The sequence below is a fragment of the Talpa occidentalis genome, unplaced genomic scaffold, assembly GCF_014898055.3.
Source record: "Talpa occidentalis isolate TD23 unplaced genomic scaffold, MPIMG_talOcc4v2.1 talOcc4.64, whole genome shotgun sequence".
NCBI lineage: Eukaryota > Metazoa > Chordata > Mammalia > Eulipotyphla > Talpidae > Talpa > Talpa occidentalis.
In genome coordinates, this window is record NW_023605017.1 from 35605 (window position 1) to 55383 (window position 19779).

The following is a 19779-nucleotide window of genomic DNA, read 5'->3' on the forward strand; positions in this document are numbered from 1 at the left end:
CTGCCAGGGAAGATTTGGCAATATCTGGAAATGTTTTGGTCTGAGAATAGACAGTGGTGTCCAGGGGGTAGAGGCCTGGACTGTTGTTGAATGTTCTATAATGCATTGAACAGCTACTGCAACAAAGATTTATCTGACCCCAAATGTTACTGTTGCCAAGGTTGATAAACCCCTGCTTTAGAGGGATAAGCCATGAAAAATCACATTTTCCTCACCTTTAAATAACCTTAATAAGTATGTAAATATCCTATGAAGTGCTTTTCTCAAAACCCAAACAAAACTATATAAAACATTGTCAGGTCAATGTACACATATTGTTTTAGAAAAGCTTTCTATGACATTAAAGGCCATAAGTGGAATACATGTATTGCCTATGTTTATTAAAGGTAATTACCAAATAAAGCACACCAGCAACACCTCCCCATTTTACCTGATACATAACAAGACAATAAGGCATGACTCTGTGCAATTTATGCTTTATAACGGGGTAGCTGTTTGAAAATATAGCTACTGCACTGTCCTCTGGCTCACTTTGAAAAGTGGTGGTTCTGAAAGCTTATGGTACTATTTTTTACTCTTCTTGGTCCTGACTTCTTGTATTCCTGTGTTCCTGCTTCTCATTTGCCTTGGTTTGTTGAGAGAGAGAGAAAGAGAGAGAGAGAGAAAAAGAGAAGGGTTATGGCCACATAGACAAGCTCAGATAATTAGATAATTTTTCTTTAAGGAATATTTCACTTGAAAACAAGAATTTAGAATTTCACAAAGTCAGATTTTCCTTTGAGAAATATATTTAATTACAAATAATATTCTTCCTATGAAATATCTTTTTTTTTCTTTAAAGAAAATGATATCTGAATGTGTTTGCACTTAAAACCATATTTATCCTTTAAGTGCAATTTCAAACAAAATTATGAGCTGTGTTCTATTTGTGATTACTCTACATGCAATAAGACGATGCCATTTTATAAAGCTACTTAAACATAGTTGTTTTTCCCTGAGAAAGAGAGTTAAAGCAGATCAAAGTGAAATGAAAGAATTTTTAAAAAGAAAACATTAATTCACATGACCCCCTCAGGAAAAAAAAAATCATTAGAAATATGTAAAAGCTTATTTCAAAAGAGATCATAATAGACAAATAATTTGACTTCATTTCAATATAATAAAGGTTAAATCTTTTAAATTGCCCGAACCTGGTACTGTGTTTTTCTCTAAAGCAGGCATTATGTGGGTGGACATGTTGATAGTTCTGTTAAGAGAGCTATAATCTCACAAGGTGACTTACCTATGAAGTTCTTCAGGATTCCACACACAAGACATCAGAATGAATTTTCATGTTTTATTACGCCACTCTGCATTCTTATACTCATTCAATATAAAGACAATGTTCAGCTAGGGGTGCGTTCTAGAGAGAGCTATGCCAAGAAACTTTCTCTTTTCTAACAGAGGGACAATTTTTCATTAACTACTACGTGCTATATCCTTAGTTATTCACAATGATACTGTGTTTTTCCAATTTTCTCTGAGAAATCCTATGTTTATCCAATTTTAAAAGATTCAGATGCTTCTAGGATTTTCAGAGCAAATCAATAGAGGTATTGAATTTTATCTAATTTAATAAAAATTCTAGAGTAGACATGTGAAGTCATATCCATCATTAAAAATTTAAATCAAAGTGAACCAGAGGGAGGGAAGGTGATAGGGTATTAGCAACGGGCTAAGGTTGAAGATGAGTGAAGCATCTGCACATATGAAAGTGTGAAGTTAGGGCCTCCCTGGTGGCGCAGCGGTTGAGCGCTGGGCTGTGAACCTGCCCGCAGCCTCTGCAGCGCCGGTTTGATCCCCGGCTGCTCCCCGGCCACTGGAGGAGGGTCCCACATGGCGTGCAGACCTCTCCTGCTGCCCGCTGCTCCCCTCAGCAGTGTACTTCGGTCCTTCTGCCTGCTCTGCTCCCCGCTCTGGCTCTGGTGAATTCTCTCGCCCTCCCACGCTTCTGACTGTACCCAGTGCTTGTATAAATCAATCAATCAATCTTGTATAAATAAATAAATAAATCTTTTAAAAAAAAGTGTGAAGTTAAATTTCTAAGTTACATAGTTGGTAAATGACTGGAAAATCAATAAAAAATAAAATTATAAAAGAGTGTGAGGGCCTCGCAGGCAGTTGAGTGCAGCGCTGTGAAGCTGTCCGCAGCATCTACAGCGCGGGTTCGACCCTGATCGGCCGCAGAAATACCCACATGGTGCAGCAGACCTCTCCTGTCTTGCCAACTGCTCCCCTCAGCAGTGTATTTTGGTGGATCTGCCTGTTCTGCTCCCCGCTCTGTCTCTGTTGAATCCTCTTACCTCTTGCATCTCTGGACTGTACCCTAGTTCTTGTATGCATAAATAAATCTTTAAAAAAAAAAGAAAGTGAACCTTGATTATATTTCTAATAATGTATACATCTAATACCATGTAATTTAAATCTCAATGAATCTCTGACTTGAAGTGTGTGTCAATGTTATTAAAATAGCCATTTATATTTTGTAGTGTACTTGAAGTCGAAAATATACTTTAAGGCTAATAAGATGAACAACAAAGTTTCTGTTTACAGAAATGGCAGTACAGGACATGAATAATCATCTAAGGATTAGATTAACTATTTGATTGCAAGACTTTCGAGTGAGAATAGTGTAACTCTAGTTTTTAGCTCACCTGATATAGTGTGCCCTGGGAACTCATTACCAAACTTTCCAAAGGGCATTTAGTTTTGGCATTGCCCTATTGGATAATATTGCTCATTGGTTGGGTATGTAACTGAGTGCAATTGCAAATGGTTTCCAATACTTATCCCAAAGGAATTTTAAAAGCAGAGAATACTTTTCCCATTCAGAATAAACCTTTGACCTATTTTTGAATAGATAAACACTATACTCATGATTAATTGCTTGGTATGCTGTGGCCTATGATACTTGTTTGGCAGCATTGTGCCTCTGGAACACAAAACTTTATGATTCTTCTGGTACCTATTTTGCAGAGTTACTGGTGGCAGTGCCTAAATACCACATTTTGACAAAATGATCTGATTACATATGTGATGCCTAAAACCTGAGTTTATTTTCAAGCCAGACCCTAAAGATTTTAGAGTGTTCTGCACCATTCTAACTTCTTTTGCTATTTCTACTACAGAAAATTGTCAATCTACTTGAATGTTGCAGTGGCAACTAATGTCAAACTCTTCCATTTTGAGTCTTACAAATTTGGACCACAAATTTCCCTCATATGAATTCACTGCATATAGGCCTAAATGCTTTAGAAACCAAGGTATTCTTTTTTTTTTTTAAGATATATTTATTTATTTATGCATACAAGAGCTGGGGTACAGGCCAGAGGTGTGGGGGTGAGAGGGTTCACCAGAGACAGAGTAGGGAGCAGAACAGGCAGATTGACTGAAATGCCCTGCTGAAGGGAGCAGTGGATGAGGCAGGAGAGATCTGCTGTGCCATGTGGGTCACCTCCCTGGCCAGGGATTGAACTTGTGCTGTAGTAGTTGTGGATAGCTTCACAGTGCTGCATCTTAACCACTTGTGCCACCAGGGAGGCCACAAAACCAAGGTATTCTCTAAAACAATGTTTCTCAAACTTTAATATGCATCAAAATGACCTGATAACTTTGCTAAAAGGCAGGTTCTAATTCAGTAGGTTTGTGTTGGAGTCTGAGATTCTTCACGTACAACAAGCTCCTAGGTGCTGCTGCTGCTGCTGTTCCCTCTGTAGCACGGCTATAAGAGGCACACCAGATGAATCAGGCAGTTGAGTTATAGCAACTTATTCTTTAGGCGATGTAGTTCCACAGCTCTTGTGCAAAATATTTTCCTCCTACTTTATAATAACTTCACTTAAAGAAATTCAGGTATGAAAGGAAGAGGCTGCCAAAATGGACACACAATGAAGAAATGCTCCTCTTTTCCACCAATCTGAAACTTTGTAGGTTGGTTAAAACAGGCTAAATCTTAGAGACACTGTCTACATACTTACCTGAAGGAAATCTCCCTGAAGTTAGCCCAGGGATTCTCGGGGCCAGCCCTCATGGGGCGATGTGACCAAGACAGAGGTAGATGCCTGGGATAATATTCCAAAGTAAGTCTTTGTAAGATTTTCAGAGGGTATTCATTGTGTGTATAGATACAATTAGATGTATTCAATGTAGATATGTGTGTGTATGTGCAGGTATGTATATGTGTGTGCTTCCTTCAAAATAGACCAGAGACAGAAGGACATAGTTTCTTAAAAAACACCACCACAGGGGAGAACATTAATGCACAGTTACAATTGGGTTTGCATTCCCTCTTCAGCACTATAATGTTTCCAATCTGCTTTCCAATTCTTCGTATGGTTCTAGCAATTGTTTGCCATTTTTATCATCTCACCTATTTTTCCCTTAGATAATATTTCCTGTTTGTGGCTGACATGGATTTCCATTTCAGTGAATTTCACCAGCACAATTCCTTGAATCTGAAAACTGTACAATATAACCAATGGGTTAAATTATCTACCCACGGAATATACATTTAGTTGCCCAGTGTTAGGCAAAAACAACAACAACAACAAATAACCCAGTTCTTTATTACTTCATCTCTCCTAAACATTTACTCATTAAAATTAATGACATGTGAAAACATATAGAAGAAATGAATTCAATATTCCTTTTTTCCTAGAGAAAAAAGGAAACTATCAATAGTATAATTGACTTTAGAAAACATTCCTTACTTACCTTGATTATTGTCTTGTTATAAAACAGACCACTGTTCTGTAGTTGGATGTTAAATAGGAATATGTTCCCTATCAATGATGATGATTTTTTCTCTTGAATTGCACAATTACAATTATTAACAGCATTCGTGAGTTAGTATCATACTAACTAGTTAGTATGATACTAATAAATATCCCCTATCCACAAAAGTTTGACTAAGATAATCAGATTGTTTGTTACCTCTACAGGAGTTTAATATAAAATTACATTTTGAAGAACCCTAAGTTAAAAAACAAACAAGTAAATTCTGTTGTTTCTAGGTACTTAGTAAACATTAATACACATTTCATTATCAGCATGCATAAACTACTAGCAATAAAAAAGAATGCACAAAAAATTGTTCTTGAAATAATCATATATTCTTCAATAATCTTGAAAAAATGACCTTGAAATAGCTGTCTTTAAGAACTCACATTTAGTACTTCATATGGAAAATTCAAATATAATAGCCAATGGAATTTTAAAAAACAACAACAGCTGCTTCTTGAACATTGATTTATGATATTGTTATTACAGTTAAATAAAAGAAGCCTCTAAGTTCTATTTAGAAATAACTCTTTGGATTTCTGTCTATGAAGAATTTAAATGGGTTTATACTTGGAGTTGATTTATAAATATATATATATGAATAATATTTTCCCCTTTCTATCAGCTGTCTGGGAATTCCACTTGAACTATACTGGTTTTTAACTATACATTTGAAAAATCTGGAGTTGTGCCAAGTATTGAGTCTTATAGCATGCATATAAATATATGTATTACACCACTGTTAAAATAAGGAAAATCTATCTCTTCATTAATTCTTGGCCATTAGTTGCTTATGGAACTGGCACCATTAACATGAGGTGGTTTTCTGATCTGATTACATCATATATCATGTAAGTATTTCCTATATTATCGATTTCATAAAGGTAAGAACTCATACTGAGAAATAGATTCACAGGCATGTAATTTCAAGATCCAAAACTCTTGAAATGGTTTTTATTAATTTGCAATGATAATATTGACATTTGATTCACTATTCCAATTAATTGTAATTGCACTAACAAGTTCTCCATTTAAAGAAACCATACGAATACTGGATGGTCTCACTCATAGCAGGAATTTAGAAAACCCAAATAAGGAACCAGGAAAAAGACTAATTATAATAAAGAAAAAAATCAACAAGCAACAAGCAACTATAAACCAGAGACACACTAAGGGGGGGTGGAGGGAGGAGAGGAGAGATTAGTGTCAAAATAAGGGAGTGCACTTTCATGGGGAATATAATCAAAATGAAAATGCATACATTGTGCAAAAATAAAAAATGATGTGAGAATTATATAAAATATATTAAACATAAAAAAATAAAGAAACCATAAGAATTCCCTAATTCTTGAGTTTTCTGGAAGATTTGCACTACCCCCCTCACTGACTGGATTTTTATCTACAATGGTTAATGTCAGCACAGAAAAAAGGAGTTCATGTGCCCAGAGAACCAGCCCCTGTTCCTTAGACTGTGACCATGACTTGCACAAGAGTGTTCTGTGAAGCCTGTGTCACTCTTCTTGGTGCTCATGATCTATTTTCAGCTGTCACAGTAAATCAAAACCAGTGCAGTCACATAATATGCTGCCATAGGCTTGAACAGAAGTTATTACATGTACTTTGCTTGCTCATTGATTTGCACATCTGGATGTGGTATAAATTGATCCACTGTTGGTATAATTATATTTATAAGGCCTATGATTTAAAAAAACAAGTTTAATATTTGGTTTTTGTGGTGCATCCACTAGTTTTCCTTTACGTAATAAAGAACATTGTTAGTCTATGTTATATAAGTGGCATATTTAAACAAAATCTATATTCAAGAATTTGGAAATGAAGTGTATATAGCCAACATTTAGGCAACACAAAACAATTTCATCAAAAAATTTATAGCTAAATGTAGGTGCTGAAGTCATTTGCATTCAATCTTTTAATTAAAGGACATTATGAAACTGATTATTTTTTAAAGCATGATACAAGGTTGACATGTTAACTCTGTTTTCTACCAAGAAATCTCACAATCCTTGCAGATAGGAAAGTACATACTCATGGGAAATGCATTCATTCTTGCAGTGCAATGGCATACCAGCTGACAAATCATCCATTTGGATTTGGATGAGTTGTATGTACACTCAAGAAGATGTGGTATACATACGCATTGAAATACTGCTCAGCTATAAAAAAAGTGAAATTTTGCGTTTGCAACAACATGGATGGAACTGGAAGGGATGATGCTAAGTGAAATAAGTCAGAAGGAGAAAGACAAAGGCCAGATGATTTCACTCATATGTGGGATATGAAGAAATAAAGCAAAAGAACAGGAAAATCAAGCCAAAACAGACCCTTGGATTCAGAACATAGAACTGACATTACCAGGCTGTGGGGTATGAGTGATAGTAAAGGGTGCAGGAGCTCCTATGGAATGCAGTAAAATGTTATTGGTATTCTGGTGGTTATCAGTATTATTGAAGAGTTTTGAACAAGTACTCGTAAAACATATTCTGTACCAGAGTTACCTAAATCAAATTTAAAAATATAACTCTCTCTCTCTCTCAAAAACATCAAAATATGAAAAGAAGCTGCAAGATAAATCAGATTGCAACTAGATTCCAATGCCTGTAATCAAGTTATAAAAAGGGGAAAAATTCATGTCACCCACTTTTGAATTATCCTTTAGAGGTACTTGATTCATTGTGATTCATTTATTGCCTTTTCCCTGCCTTTCTCCTGGGTTGAATTTGTTGATCTTGGTAGAAACTATAGGATTTTCTACAAAGACCATATTATATGCAAGACACATAATTTTATTTCTTCTTTTCCAAATTACATAACTTTTATTGCCATTTCCAAAATGCATAAATTTTATCACTTATTCACTAGTTAGAATTTCCAGCACAATGTTGAATAAGAGCAATGAGAGAGGAAATTCTTACCTTGTTCCCAATGTCAGAAGGAAAGTGTCCAGACCCTCATCATTAATTATATTACTTATGGGTTTTTTGTAGATGATCTTTATCAAGTTGAGAAAGTTTGTGCTGTTACTAGTTTTGTGAGTTACGCTATTATCATCATGAACATATATTCAAACATATGTTTTTGCTTCTTTTGACTATAGATGTGATAGATTACATTATATAATTTTTTGATATTGGGCTAGACCTGCATACTTGAACAAATATCATTTGTGTGTGTAATTCTATTTATTCATTGATGGATTTTTCTTATTACTATTGTGTTAAGGATTTTGTGTCTATATTCATGAGAGATATTGGTCTGTAGTTTTCCTTTCTTTTAATATATTTACTAGAGTATTAGGGTCATTTAGATATCATAGAATGAGTTAGGAAATTTTCTCTCTGCTCCTATTTTTTTGAAGAGATTATGAAGTATTGTTATTTCTTCAATAAATGTTTGTTCGATTTACCTGTGAAACCATCTGAGCCTAATGTTTCCTTTTATGGAAGGTTATTAATTATTAATTCAATTTCCTATATTTTTCTAGGGCTTAGGTTGTATGATTCTACTTGAGTTTTGGCAGTGTGTGTCTTTCAAGTAATTGATCAGTTTCATCTTGTTTATCACATTTGTTGATATAAAGTGGTTCATTATATTCCCTTGTTATACTTTTAGTGTCCAAGGATCAGCAATTATCACCCTTCTTTTATTTCTGATGTTGGTAATTTTATCCTCTTTGTCTTGATTAGCCTCTTTAGAAGTGTATCAATTTTAGTGACATTTTCAGAGAAACAGGTGTTGGTTTGTTTGATTTTCCTTATTTTCTCCTTTTAAGATCATTAATTTGTATTCTAATTTTATTTATTTATTTTTTTTGTATTCTAATTTTATAATTTCTTTTATTCTGCTTGCTATAGGCTTAAATAACTCTTTTTTCCTCTAGCTGCTTAAAGTGGATGGCTTATAGAAAAGAAACTACCTTCGAATAGAAGAAATTTCTGGCCAGACACTCAAATTCCAGAGTCAAAGGCTTCTATTTGGAGGCATGTCATGCCTCAAACCTTCATCACTGATGCTCAAGTAGTCCATGATATCATGTAAACTCTCATAAACACAGGGAACAGAATTGTCTGGATTCATGGGAAAAGGCCAGTTAACAGTTTTGCCTTTTTTTTTGAGGCTGAGTTCCTACACAGCTGATCACAATCAACTATCTCATATAATGAGAGCAGCGATAATGAATTGTTGCTTTAAAGTGAAACATGGTTTCATTTAGTGAATGCAAATCTTTTGGCTCACTGATGCAACTCAAGGTTCTGCTTGTTATGAATGGAAAATAGTCTGTCATGCTTTGACATTTGAATTGAAATGCAATATTAGAGGTTACTAGGGGGAGATATTTTATTTTAACTAATTTATTTCATGGCCACACTTAAAATACCGTACCTACAACAGGCATGTAAAAGCTTCAGATGGTAATTTCTAGTAAGGAATGGCCATAAATAAAACAAAGTGGAACAAGATTCAATACTCTTTGCTTCCTTCATTTGGAGTTCAAATACTTTGGGCTCTTGGACTTGACTTTTTTTGTATTTACATGTATAAGTGAAAATGTGATTTACAAGTAAGGTATGTTCACAGCCATATCACTGAGCCCCAGTTACAATAAAATATTGATAATATGTGTAGTGTTCAAACAAGTACATAAACCTGGTTTTGGTAGTTTGGTTTAGTCACTGAGAGTGGGAATGCCCATTTCTCCTCTTATATCTGGTAGCAATTTATACTTGTTTAATATGCTTTAAACTGTTGGAGTAATGATCCCAGATTTGGTCTCTTCTCTGCTATTTTGACCTATGAGATAGCCTTGATTTTTAAGTTTAAATTTTCATTCCAGGTCTAAAACAGAGGATCTGGACGTTCCCACTTAAGTTTTGTAGATTTGGTGAGAGTATTTTATGTATATTTCAGGGCCAGAACATGATCCTGATCAGCAAATGTCCATGGTAAGGAAGGATAATAGGGTCACAGCTACATCTTTCTCTATTTACATTCCCTGTTGCCCTCCTTAATGAAAAAACAAAAAGCCAGCTAGATTTATCACCACTTATTTTCAAAAACAGTTTTTCAAAATTTATTGGGCCTCCCTGGTGGCGCAGCGGTTGAGTGCTGGGTTGCGAAGCTGCCCGCGGCCTCTGCAGCACCGGTTTGATCCCCGGCTGCTCGCCGGCCACTGGAGGAGGGTCCCACATGGCGCGCAGACCTCTCCTGCCACCCGCTGCTCCCCTCAGCAGTGTACTTCGGTCCTTCTGCCTGCTCTGCTCCCCACTCTGGCTCTGGTGAATTCTCTCACCCTCCTGCGCTTCTGACTGTACCCAGTGCATGTATAAAACAAAACAAAACAAAAACCAACAAACAAATAAATAAAAAACATGCCTCTATTAAAAAAAACAGTTTTTAAAAATTTATTGATTGTGATTATGTCTTAGGTGCTGGGATTATAGTGATAAACAGGGCTGTCACAGATCCTCCTGATAAGGGACTCACAGCCTAACTAGGGGAGATGAGTTTTTGAATATGTGAAAATTCCATCACTATGTCCTACTGAAGTGACTATGTCAAGTCGGGTGTTGACAGAGCATGGAGCAGGAACATCTACATTGGACTTAAATGATATGGAAGGATAAGCCAGAGTCGAGCGACACAAAGATAGACTAGAAAATAGTAAAGGAGTTTTGGGAAGAAAGGACTAAAAAAAATGAAAGAACAATAGGGTAAAAACCTGAAGTTACATAGTAGGAATTTAGAAAACCTAAATAAGGGATCAGGAAAAAGAATAATTATAATTAAAGTGAAAAACAAAATCAACAGGCAACTATAAACCAGAGACACACTACGGGGCTGGGGGTGGAGAAGAAAGGAGGATCAAAACAAGGGTGGTAGGAATTTTACGGGGACTATAACCAAGATGAAAATGCATACATTATACAAAAATGAAAAATGATGTAAAAAATATTTTTAAAAACCAAAAAAACTGAAGCTAAATGTTGCTTTGATGGAAGACAGAGGGAGACCAGGTTAAAGAGCTTTGTGTTCTACTTGCAGAAATTTGAAGTTGAGTGAAGCAGTTAGAAGGTATTGTTTTCCCTAATATTTTAGATATTATAGACTCTGCAGAGATTCAAATATAAGGGTTCATACATTAAATTTCTCCTGGAATTGGGTCTGAAAAAAAACTTCACCACCAAATATTTATACATCCTTTTATTAGAAAATGGGAACTGAAAGTCCAATGATGTGACCTAATTAGAAGTTCAAAACATATTTGTGTTGCATTCCTTCAAGGGGTCAAGTCTACATTCTTATCAATCTTTATTTTCCTATTCTATTGAAAAGTATTTCAATATTACTAAAGTTTTCTCTAGAAGGAAATGGTTATAAATCATGTATATCTTAAAATACAAACATCATCTGAATTTCTTACGTTTTCCTTATTAATAAATTATTTTGGTTCAACTTTCATAAGGAGAATTCATTGATCAAGACAGAAGTCCTAAAATAAAGAAAAATCACTCTTAAGTCTTTGAAAATACATTAAAATCAGAAGAATAACCAAATAACTAATTATTCACTGCTGGTCAAACAGTAGCTCAAAAGAAGAGGTAGGTAAGTAGGTAGGAAGATAGGTAAGCAGATAGGTTGGTAGGCAGGTATGCAAGGGTGGAAGGGGGCAGAGGGAGAGGGAGGGAGAGGAAGGGAGAGGGAGAGAGAAGAGACAGCAATCTGAACCATATCTTGAAATCAGGATGCCTTTTCTCTCTATATGTGCTGTATATATGTGTTTGCACATATATTTTACCTCTATCTTCATATATTTTATTTTGGTGATATATCATGCAATATGTATGTCCCACCCTTCTGCCCCCCAAATTAAAATGAACTGCTATGCAACAAGTAAAGAAAACCAGCAATATCCATGCCCTAGCCACCTCAAACTACAATTCAACCAAGGTGACAAACCAAGAAAATTAGGAAATTTAATTTTTAAATTAAATTGAATATGCAGCACAAGAAAAAATATGCCAACTTTTCAGTCAACCAGATATTCACATATTCAGATGAGATTTAGCACTTTTTAATATCAATTTGAATATACCACATTAAATACTTTTAGTTGTAGATGGACTTAACAACAGCATAGTTCATTCTTTACCTTTATCAAAAATTGAGATTATTTCAACCAAATATTTTGTTTAGTTGTACAAGACTATGTTTAAAAATCTAAAAAATAAATGCCTCTCTTATTCATATTTATTTTTTAAATGAACCAAACAAATACCCTCTTTTCTGAGTAATATATTTCAGAAAGACATAGAACATTCTTCAATATTACATCAAACTTATAAGACTAGAATTCATCTTACTATACCCCTCCTTTTAAATACTAAATATATCCTTCTGGGTTTAGTTTCAAGTAAGGATGTAGTTTAAAGAAATTAGCAAGGAATTTAAATTTCAATTCATAAACTGCCATTTTAACACGTGGGAATAGTGGGAAACCACATAATAATCCTACTCTTTTAATTTAATATGCTAAAGCAGCAGCACCTGCAGGAGAAATAGTGGGCAGGAGGAAGTGCAATGACCAGTTGCATTAAATAATATAATTACATTTAGTATTCCTAGAGTGCTTTCCATTTTCGAGATCTTTACAAGAAGTGAAGCAAAAACTCTTAATTATCCAAGAGGTAGATAATGAACCCATTTTCTAAACAGGAAACTGAGGCACTGAGATGCCTTACCATCAAATGCAAAAAGATCATCATCAGCAAAATCAAGATTAGGTGCAAAGAGATCTGGTTGCATTTGTATATATATGGGTGCCCCAAATACATCAATAGAATGACAGGTCTAAAGTTGGTTCATTCAGTAGTCCATGACTATCTTGCAATATGCCATACAGAGCTTGATGGAAGCTTCAAACTTCATTTACAGTTAAAGGCACATCTGTTCTCCTAAGTCAAATCCATGAAATCAACAGAGGAATGATTAAAGTTGCATCCTTAGGCTCAGGAATATAGGCTATTTGGAAACTCCATAGAATGAATGCATTTCAATAAATGAGATCAAAGTATGAAAAGACAATGTTAAGGGATAGTTAAGCAATAATAAAAATTAAAACTTCAGTTCAACATTCTACAATTATTCTACAAAGAAATATATTCATGAGTACAGTAAAAAATAAATTACCCAATAGTTGGATTTGAAACTTACCACAGCTATATACTGATGTGAACCTTGATCTGCATGTGCTTAAATTAAGATGGAATATACATAGTAAAGTTTTACTTTGTTTTCTATTGAACACATTTTTTTCTAAAATACAAAACAGTATCCTGATCCATTGCTAATCATTTAACAAGCTTCTCAAACACATTAAACCACTAAAGAAAAGTTGAAGTTATTTCACTGAGCAGAGATGTTAGCCACACAAGCAATAGGACCAGAATGGAATATATTTGGTGGGGGATGCTTTGTAGAAAATGCAGGAAAAGAAACATCATAGTGTCCTTTAGGCTCATGAGAATAACATTCATGGGTTCCTTCCCAGAGTTACCATGTGAGCAGCCAGTAGAGTAGGGAGACACTAACATAGATGACACACATCATTATCCAGTTTATTCTTGTGATAGGCGGCCTGTGGTTACCTGTCACGTGGAGGATGACATTGGAAGAGAGAATGCCACTAGAATTTTGGGCACGAACCACATAGAGGCCTGCGTCTGCCTTGCATACCTTCGGAATGAACACTGAATGTCTTGTCTCCTTGTGCAAAACCTGTAAGTGCCCATCTGCAGACAATTTCTGGCCCTTCTTGTACCTGAAGCAGAGAGTCAGTTTTTAAAGTCAGGATCACTCTTTATTCACATTATTTCTAAGGTCTAATAACCATTGCAAATGGGCCCACCACCACCACAACATACTCTAGAATTAGCAGGAGCTATGTAGTTACCACAAATTCCAAAGAAGCTGCTTATTCAAACAGAGGTTGCTAACTGATGGCCAAAGAAATACTTGGCCAGTTAGGACAGCTAGAATGTGCTTTTTAAAATTTGAATTTTTGGACAACATTTACCATTGGCATATTGAATATGAAAATTCAGATAGCCAACTATTCAAGCCAGACCATCTGGTCCCACTTGGCCACCATTTGCTCGTGGTAACGAGCACCTTGTAAGTGAGATGGCACTCTTCTGTTTGGCCTACTCCATTCTTTCAGGTGCTGTGAAACAGCAGCTTGTGACTTCCTGGAATCCATATTGGAAGGAGACTCATCTGCTTCATTCACCATATTCATGCCCTGTGAACCACATGAGCTACCAACGTGCTGCTTTAGGCAAGGTACTTGTACAGCATTACCTGGCTAAATGAGTTCATTTAATGTCTATCAATTTATTTCATTAAAAGAAAATGATTTCTAATTATAAAAGGCATTTATGCAATTGAGGTTATTACTGTTAATGACTTGTTTCTTATTTTCCTACGAACCTGGTTACTCAGTTGCATCTTTTTATAAAGCAAATCATTTGTTTATTTTGTATAGTCTAGATTCATGTGTATTCATTCATACCCAGGTTCTTCTACATAAGAAGTGAGGATAAACCTGAATCATCTTCTGTTCCAATTGCCTAAGTGATAACCTTTTCCTGAGTGTCCTAAGAATGAGTGATCCCCTGACAGCTTGCCAGTTGTTAATTATGTGAAGTCTGAGGGTAAACTGTAAATCTGAGGGTAAACTGTTATCTTTCACAATAATTACAACAGTCCTTCAAGGATATATACTAACCAAGGCATTTTTTTTGTGGGGACAAAACCAAGAAACACTTCAGACAACATTTTTCTTTGAGGTGAACTGATATTTAATGATGAATTAAATATCTTTTAAATTCAAAAATGCAAAATTCCTGATCTATCAAAAACATGCAACTACAAAAACAAAAGAAAACAAAAAGCATAAATGGCCACACCATTGCACGAATACAGTTACTTTTAGTAATCTGAGAAACCAGGGTTTTCTCATAAGTTCATTAGATAAGCGAGTCACACTTCGAGTACCGACAAGGGGTACACATGATAACAGTTCACTCAGTGCTGACTGAAAGATTAGGATAAACAAGTGCTACTCTGTTTATCTTAGTTTATAAATGTTTAAAATAACCCATGAACTGAGAAAGTCAGAGCTGCTTTTAGAACAACAGTAGGTGATTCAAAACCCTTATTCTGTTTACTTTTATTAAAACAAATAGGCTAAAAAAAATAATGGTGCCCCCAAGGCAAATCATATTGTTCACAGTTCAGTTTTTTATACTACCTTTCAAAGATGTTTTTTTTTTATTATTTATTTATTTATTTTATTTAAATTTTTTTATTATATATTTATTTATTTATTCAAAGATGGGTTTATTACTGGAAACCACTGTGAGGGAAATATTGTTATCTATCTCTCACATTGAAAACATTTATAAAAAGAAAACTCAGTGAAACAAACAATCCTTACCAAAGTGGCATGTGTGACTGTTGGGAAGAGGGAGAGGTCAAGTGGGTAAAAGGAAGCAAAGGGAAAAACCCAAATTCTTTTGTTTTTTTTTTGATTGAAGAAGTGTTGTTAAACTAAGAAAACTTCATGCTTCCATAGAAATAAACAAGGGGAAATAACTTCAGACCACAATCTTTAGAAATGTGGAATGTTAAACTGATCTAAAAGCAAAAAAAAAAAAAAAAAAAAAAAAAAAGCACAGCTGTCCTGTAGTACTTTCAGAGTTTGTTAAATTACTATTTCCTATGGTTCCTTCTTTTTTTTCTTTTAGGGGTATTAGGCATGCTGCTGCTGAATGAGAGCTGGGGGTTGATGTGAGGCTGAATCATGCAGAGTTGCAGTGTTGTAGAATATTAATCAGCTGTCCCTAAACCTTCAAGTTAGTGCACACTAAATCATTGCTTAGTGATTGGATTTGTTTCTGTTTATGGCTTGTCATTATAGGCTACCCACCATGTCAGTGTAGGCTCTGGATATCCTGTTACTTCAACTTCCAAAGTCACTGGAGAACCTTCCACAACAGTTACATTAGACAGGAGCCTGGAGAAATTAGGTGCCTGGTCCGCTAGGGTGACCATGCTGTTCTTTGCTGATGTACTTTTAATCTCTTCTCGGGGAACCACTTGCCTCTGATAGCACCAGCTGGTGTCTGATTGAGACTGGAGGCTGGAGGATGCATCAGGGGAAGCATGCAGGCTATCTCGGGTTTTAGTGGCATTATTATAAACATGCATCTCCTCCCGTGTTTCTAGCAAACTTCCCTGAGTCTGAGGGCGCTGCTGTAAAGCTCTCTCATGCACTTCACTCAGCATGCTCTCTGGAGGTTTAGCACTGATTTTGTGGAAGACAGTACTCTTTTCCAGAAATCCTTGGGCTGTTAATGGGAGTTCGGCTTTGAACTGGGTGTAGGGCCTCTCAAAATGACTTGAAAATGTTTCTCTCTTATCATTGCAAGCATCAGCAAAAGCAGCAGGTGGAGGCGGCAGCATAGGTTCTTGGATCTCCCCTGTCCCTTGGGCCCCCTTCAGCATCCTGGAGCTGCTTATCTGTAGGCTGAGGGAGGAGCTGGGACTTTCCTCTGCCTCCGTGTCCGATGGTAGGACAGGGGATTCTGGGCTTTCCGGAGTGGAGGCAAGGAGATGTCATCAGGTGAGGCACACTCATCTTCTCCTCCTGAGGGCACGTCAGCAGGCAGGAGCAGAGCCTGGATACCACCCTCCTCGGCAGAGGACAGTGGCTTCAGGTCCTGGGGAGGCTGACCCTCTTCTCTTCCACGGATGGCCAAAATGTCAGCCATTTGCTGCTCCTGCTCCTTCAAAACCAAAAGCCAAAGCTTCAAGTTAGCCATTGAGTCTTCTTTGCCTAGGTCTTAATGAAAGTGCAGTGCAAGTTCAAAGAGACAATTTGAAATTTTTTACCATGAGTTGAAACTTGGGGCCCTGGCACAAACATTACACAATTTGAACCCATTTCTCCATCTAACCTGGCACAGTCCTGTTCAGAACTCAGCAGTCAGTAAAGTGATCTCCAGTCTCTGAGTGAAATGTGATAGAGCTTGTGAAACAGAAGAAAGCTAGCACTGGTTTTCATCTGTAATGGAGGGTTATGCTGGGCCAGTGTCTTTCAAGTGAGAAGCTTCCTTATGACTTATTTATTTATCTATACAGCATGCCAACACATAGTTCTTAAACATCGGAGACTCCCAATATCCCTAGATCCCTCCTGGAATAACCCTTTTCTGTCCCAGGAAAACCATTATTTATTTTTATTGTGGTAAAATGTACATTCTGTAAAACTATTTTAATCATATAATGTGTGTAGTTCAGTGGCATTAAGCATACAGGCGTTGCTGTGATGTGTCCCTGCCACCTGCCTCCAAACCTTTTCTTCTTCCCAAACTCCCCCCCCCCCCCCCAGGTAAGCACAACTCCCAAGTGTCCCCTCCCTCCTAGCCTCTGGTAAACACCAATTTTACTTTTTGTCTCTATGAATTTGACAGCTTCAGGTTCCTGATTTAGAGAAAACCATTTTTAATGATTGTCTTTATTTTCTCCAAGCTCTTCCTCTTTATTCTTACATTACAATGACGTAAAATACATACATATATATATGTATATATAGACACACACAAATATTAAATAAGCAAAAAAATTTACAAAAATGGTGGTGCATAGACTGAATCAACTAATCTCCCTGCTTCATTTCTGGGGTCAGAAAAATGAAAAGTACTTTATGTCCAAGAGAAAATCCTGTGATTAATATATTCATGTAATAGTTTGGTGGAATTGTTCTTTCTGATTTGAATAATTTTTCTGAGAAAGAGAAACATGGAACTAGTGATCCCAAGACAAGCATTTAACTTGGTGCTTCTTATTACCTACTCGCTTGGTGTTTTGGGGAATCATTACATCTGACCTATAATATGAATAATAGAAACAATAAGAGAATAAATGTGATCGAACTATTTAAAAAAGTGAAGATTACTACCACCCTTTCATTTTTCTCTCTGTACCAACTGCACCAGAATGTTTATGTGAAGGGACAGCTATATTTTGGATCTTCACTTGTACTAAGTGACCAATGATTTATCATCTCTTTTAATTTATGTTAAAATAAAAGTGATCTCTCAATGTAATTAAAAATTCAATTTTTAAAAAAATGATCTGTTGCTTTAATTTTTCTTGTAAGAAAAATAAATAGAAGAAAAAATTAAGTATCAATCAGTGTTTGCTTTGATAGCAATGACTTTCAAATCTAAGCACATGGAAGTGGTTGACAATGGAGGAAATGTGCAGAATTAAAAAAATAATATGTTGGATTTAGCATTTCTTAGAAATTTAGATAAGAAATGGCATGCATTTCATGTTGTTCTTCACTATTTTTCCCAGTCAGTATCAATCAAGGGTGATTTTGCACCCTAGGGACATTTGGTAATTTTGGTAGATATTTTTTGGTTGTGGTGGAGAAGTACCACACTAATGGCATTTAGGGGAGAGAGGCCAGGAATGTTGCAAAATGCTGCAATGCTGGGGGCAGCACCCACAGCAGGGAATTCTCTGGGCCAACGTGTTGATAGTGTTGAGGGTAAGAAAATGTAATTTAAACCAATCAGAATCTAAAAAAGAACAACACTAAAGTCCAGCAAGATGACCAAGGTTTGGGAGATTTCCTTTGCCTTAGAGAGGAAACAGGGTTTAAGTGCCTCAAGGCTATCCCACAAAAAGGCAGGAAACTTAAGTCCTTGCTGCCTGGTGATTCTACAATTGAACTAGACTTGATATAGATTTAACTTGTGGAAAAGGACCTCCAAGAACTGAAGAACTGTAGAAGAAACTCCAAGAACTGTATTGACTTCAAGGCAAGATAAATATTTCTCCATGAGACAACTGCAACAAATGGAGATTTTTTTTCTTAAGCTTTCATGTCATAAGAAATATATTTTATTAGTTTGGAAGCAGTTGAGAATAATGTTGACTCTGCTTCTTCCTTCAGTTTCTTGGGAGAGAAACACTGAAAGCAGGCAGCTTGGCAAAGTAAAAAGTCAAAAGGCTAATTATAGTCCAGGAGCTATGAATAGAGAGTGAGCAACTTATGGTGAAAATCCATAATGATATGATTTAAATAATACTTTTGAAGTTCTGATGCATTTGCATTTTATGAGTATTTGCAGTTTAGCTACATGCTTAATTTATCTCTAATGCATAGGCTTTTGCAGGGCATAATTTTAATCTTCAAAATCCTTAAAGTAATTTAAACATGTCTCTAAATACTTTACTGTTTGTATTTCAGCTAGATTCTATGTTTTATTACATGTGCCTGGAAATATCATCTTAAAGGTAGATTCTATGGAAACAAGACACAATCTAATTTCATGTATAAAGAGTTTCCACCACATCTCTGGCCTGTACCCCAGTTCTTGTAAGCATAAACAAATAATTCTTTTAAAAAAGAGATTTTCCAAAGTGTAATATAAAACAATACCACTATAGCTTGCAGGGATGATAAAAACAGAGAATTATAATTTGAAGTTGGAATTGAATATAAAAAGACAATAGGAAGGCAGCTGAAAATGGGAGGTACAGAACTGGTTTGGGGTAACACTATGATGTTGGAATGACAGTCCCCAAACCATTGTGGGTTACAGAAGGACTAGGTAAGGGGGTAGAATGGAAATAAGGGGTATGGTGACTCACATTGCATTGGGAGGTTTGATTCAGATCCTTAAGAAGGCTTCAATCACTTTTCCTATCTATTTGTCTATCTATCTATCTATCTATCTATCTATCTATCTATCTATCTATCTATCTATCTATCTATCTATTTTGCAATGCAGAAAGACACTAACCTCAAACTAAAAGTAATGAGTGGGGTTGTAGTAGAGTTTCTTTACCTTATCCATTTTGTTATTG

General features: G+C 35.8%; 1 protein-coding gene across 1 annotated transcript; it reads right to left on the reverse strand.

Moving 5' to 3' along the window:
* Nucleotides 1-498: 498 nt before the first annotated feature.
* LOC119230313 (coiled-coil domain-containing protein 141-like) lies at nucleotides 499-16488 on the reverse strand. Its single transcript, XM_037491354.2, has 3 exons — nucleotides 15824-16488; nucleotides 13570-13654; nucleotides 499-625 (listed from the first exon to the last, which is right to left on the reverse strand). The coding sequence occupies exons 1-3, from the start codon at nucleotides 16399-16401 to the stop codon at nucleotides 572-574; spliced, it is 717 nt and encodes a 238-aa protein (XP_037347251.2). The 5' UTR covers nucleotides 16402-16488; the 3' UTR covers nucleotides 499-571.
* Between the last annotated feature and the right edge of the window lie 3291 nt (nucleotides 16489-19779).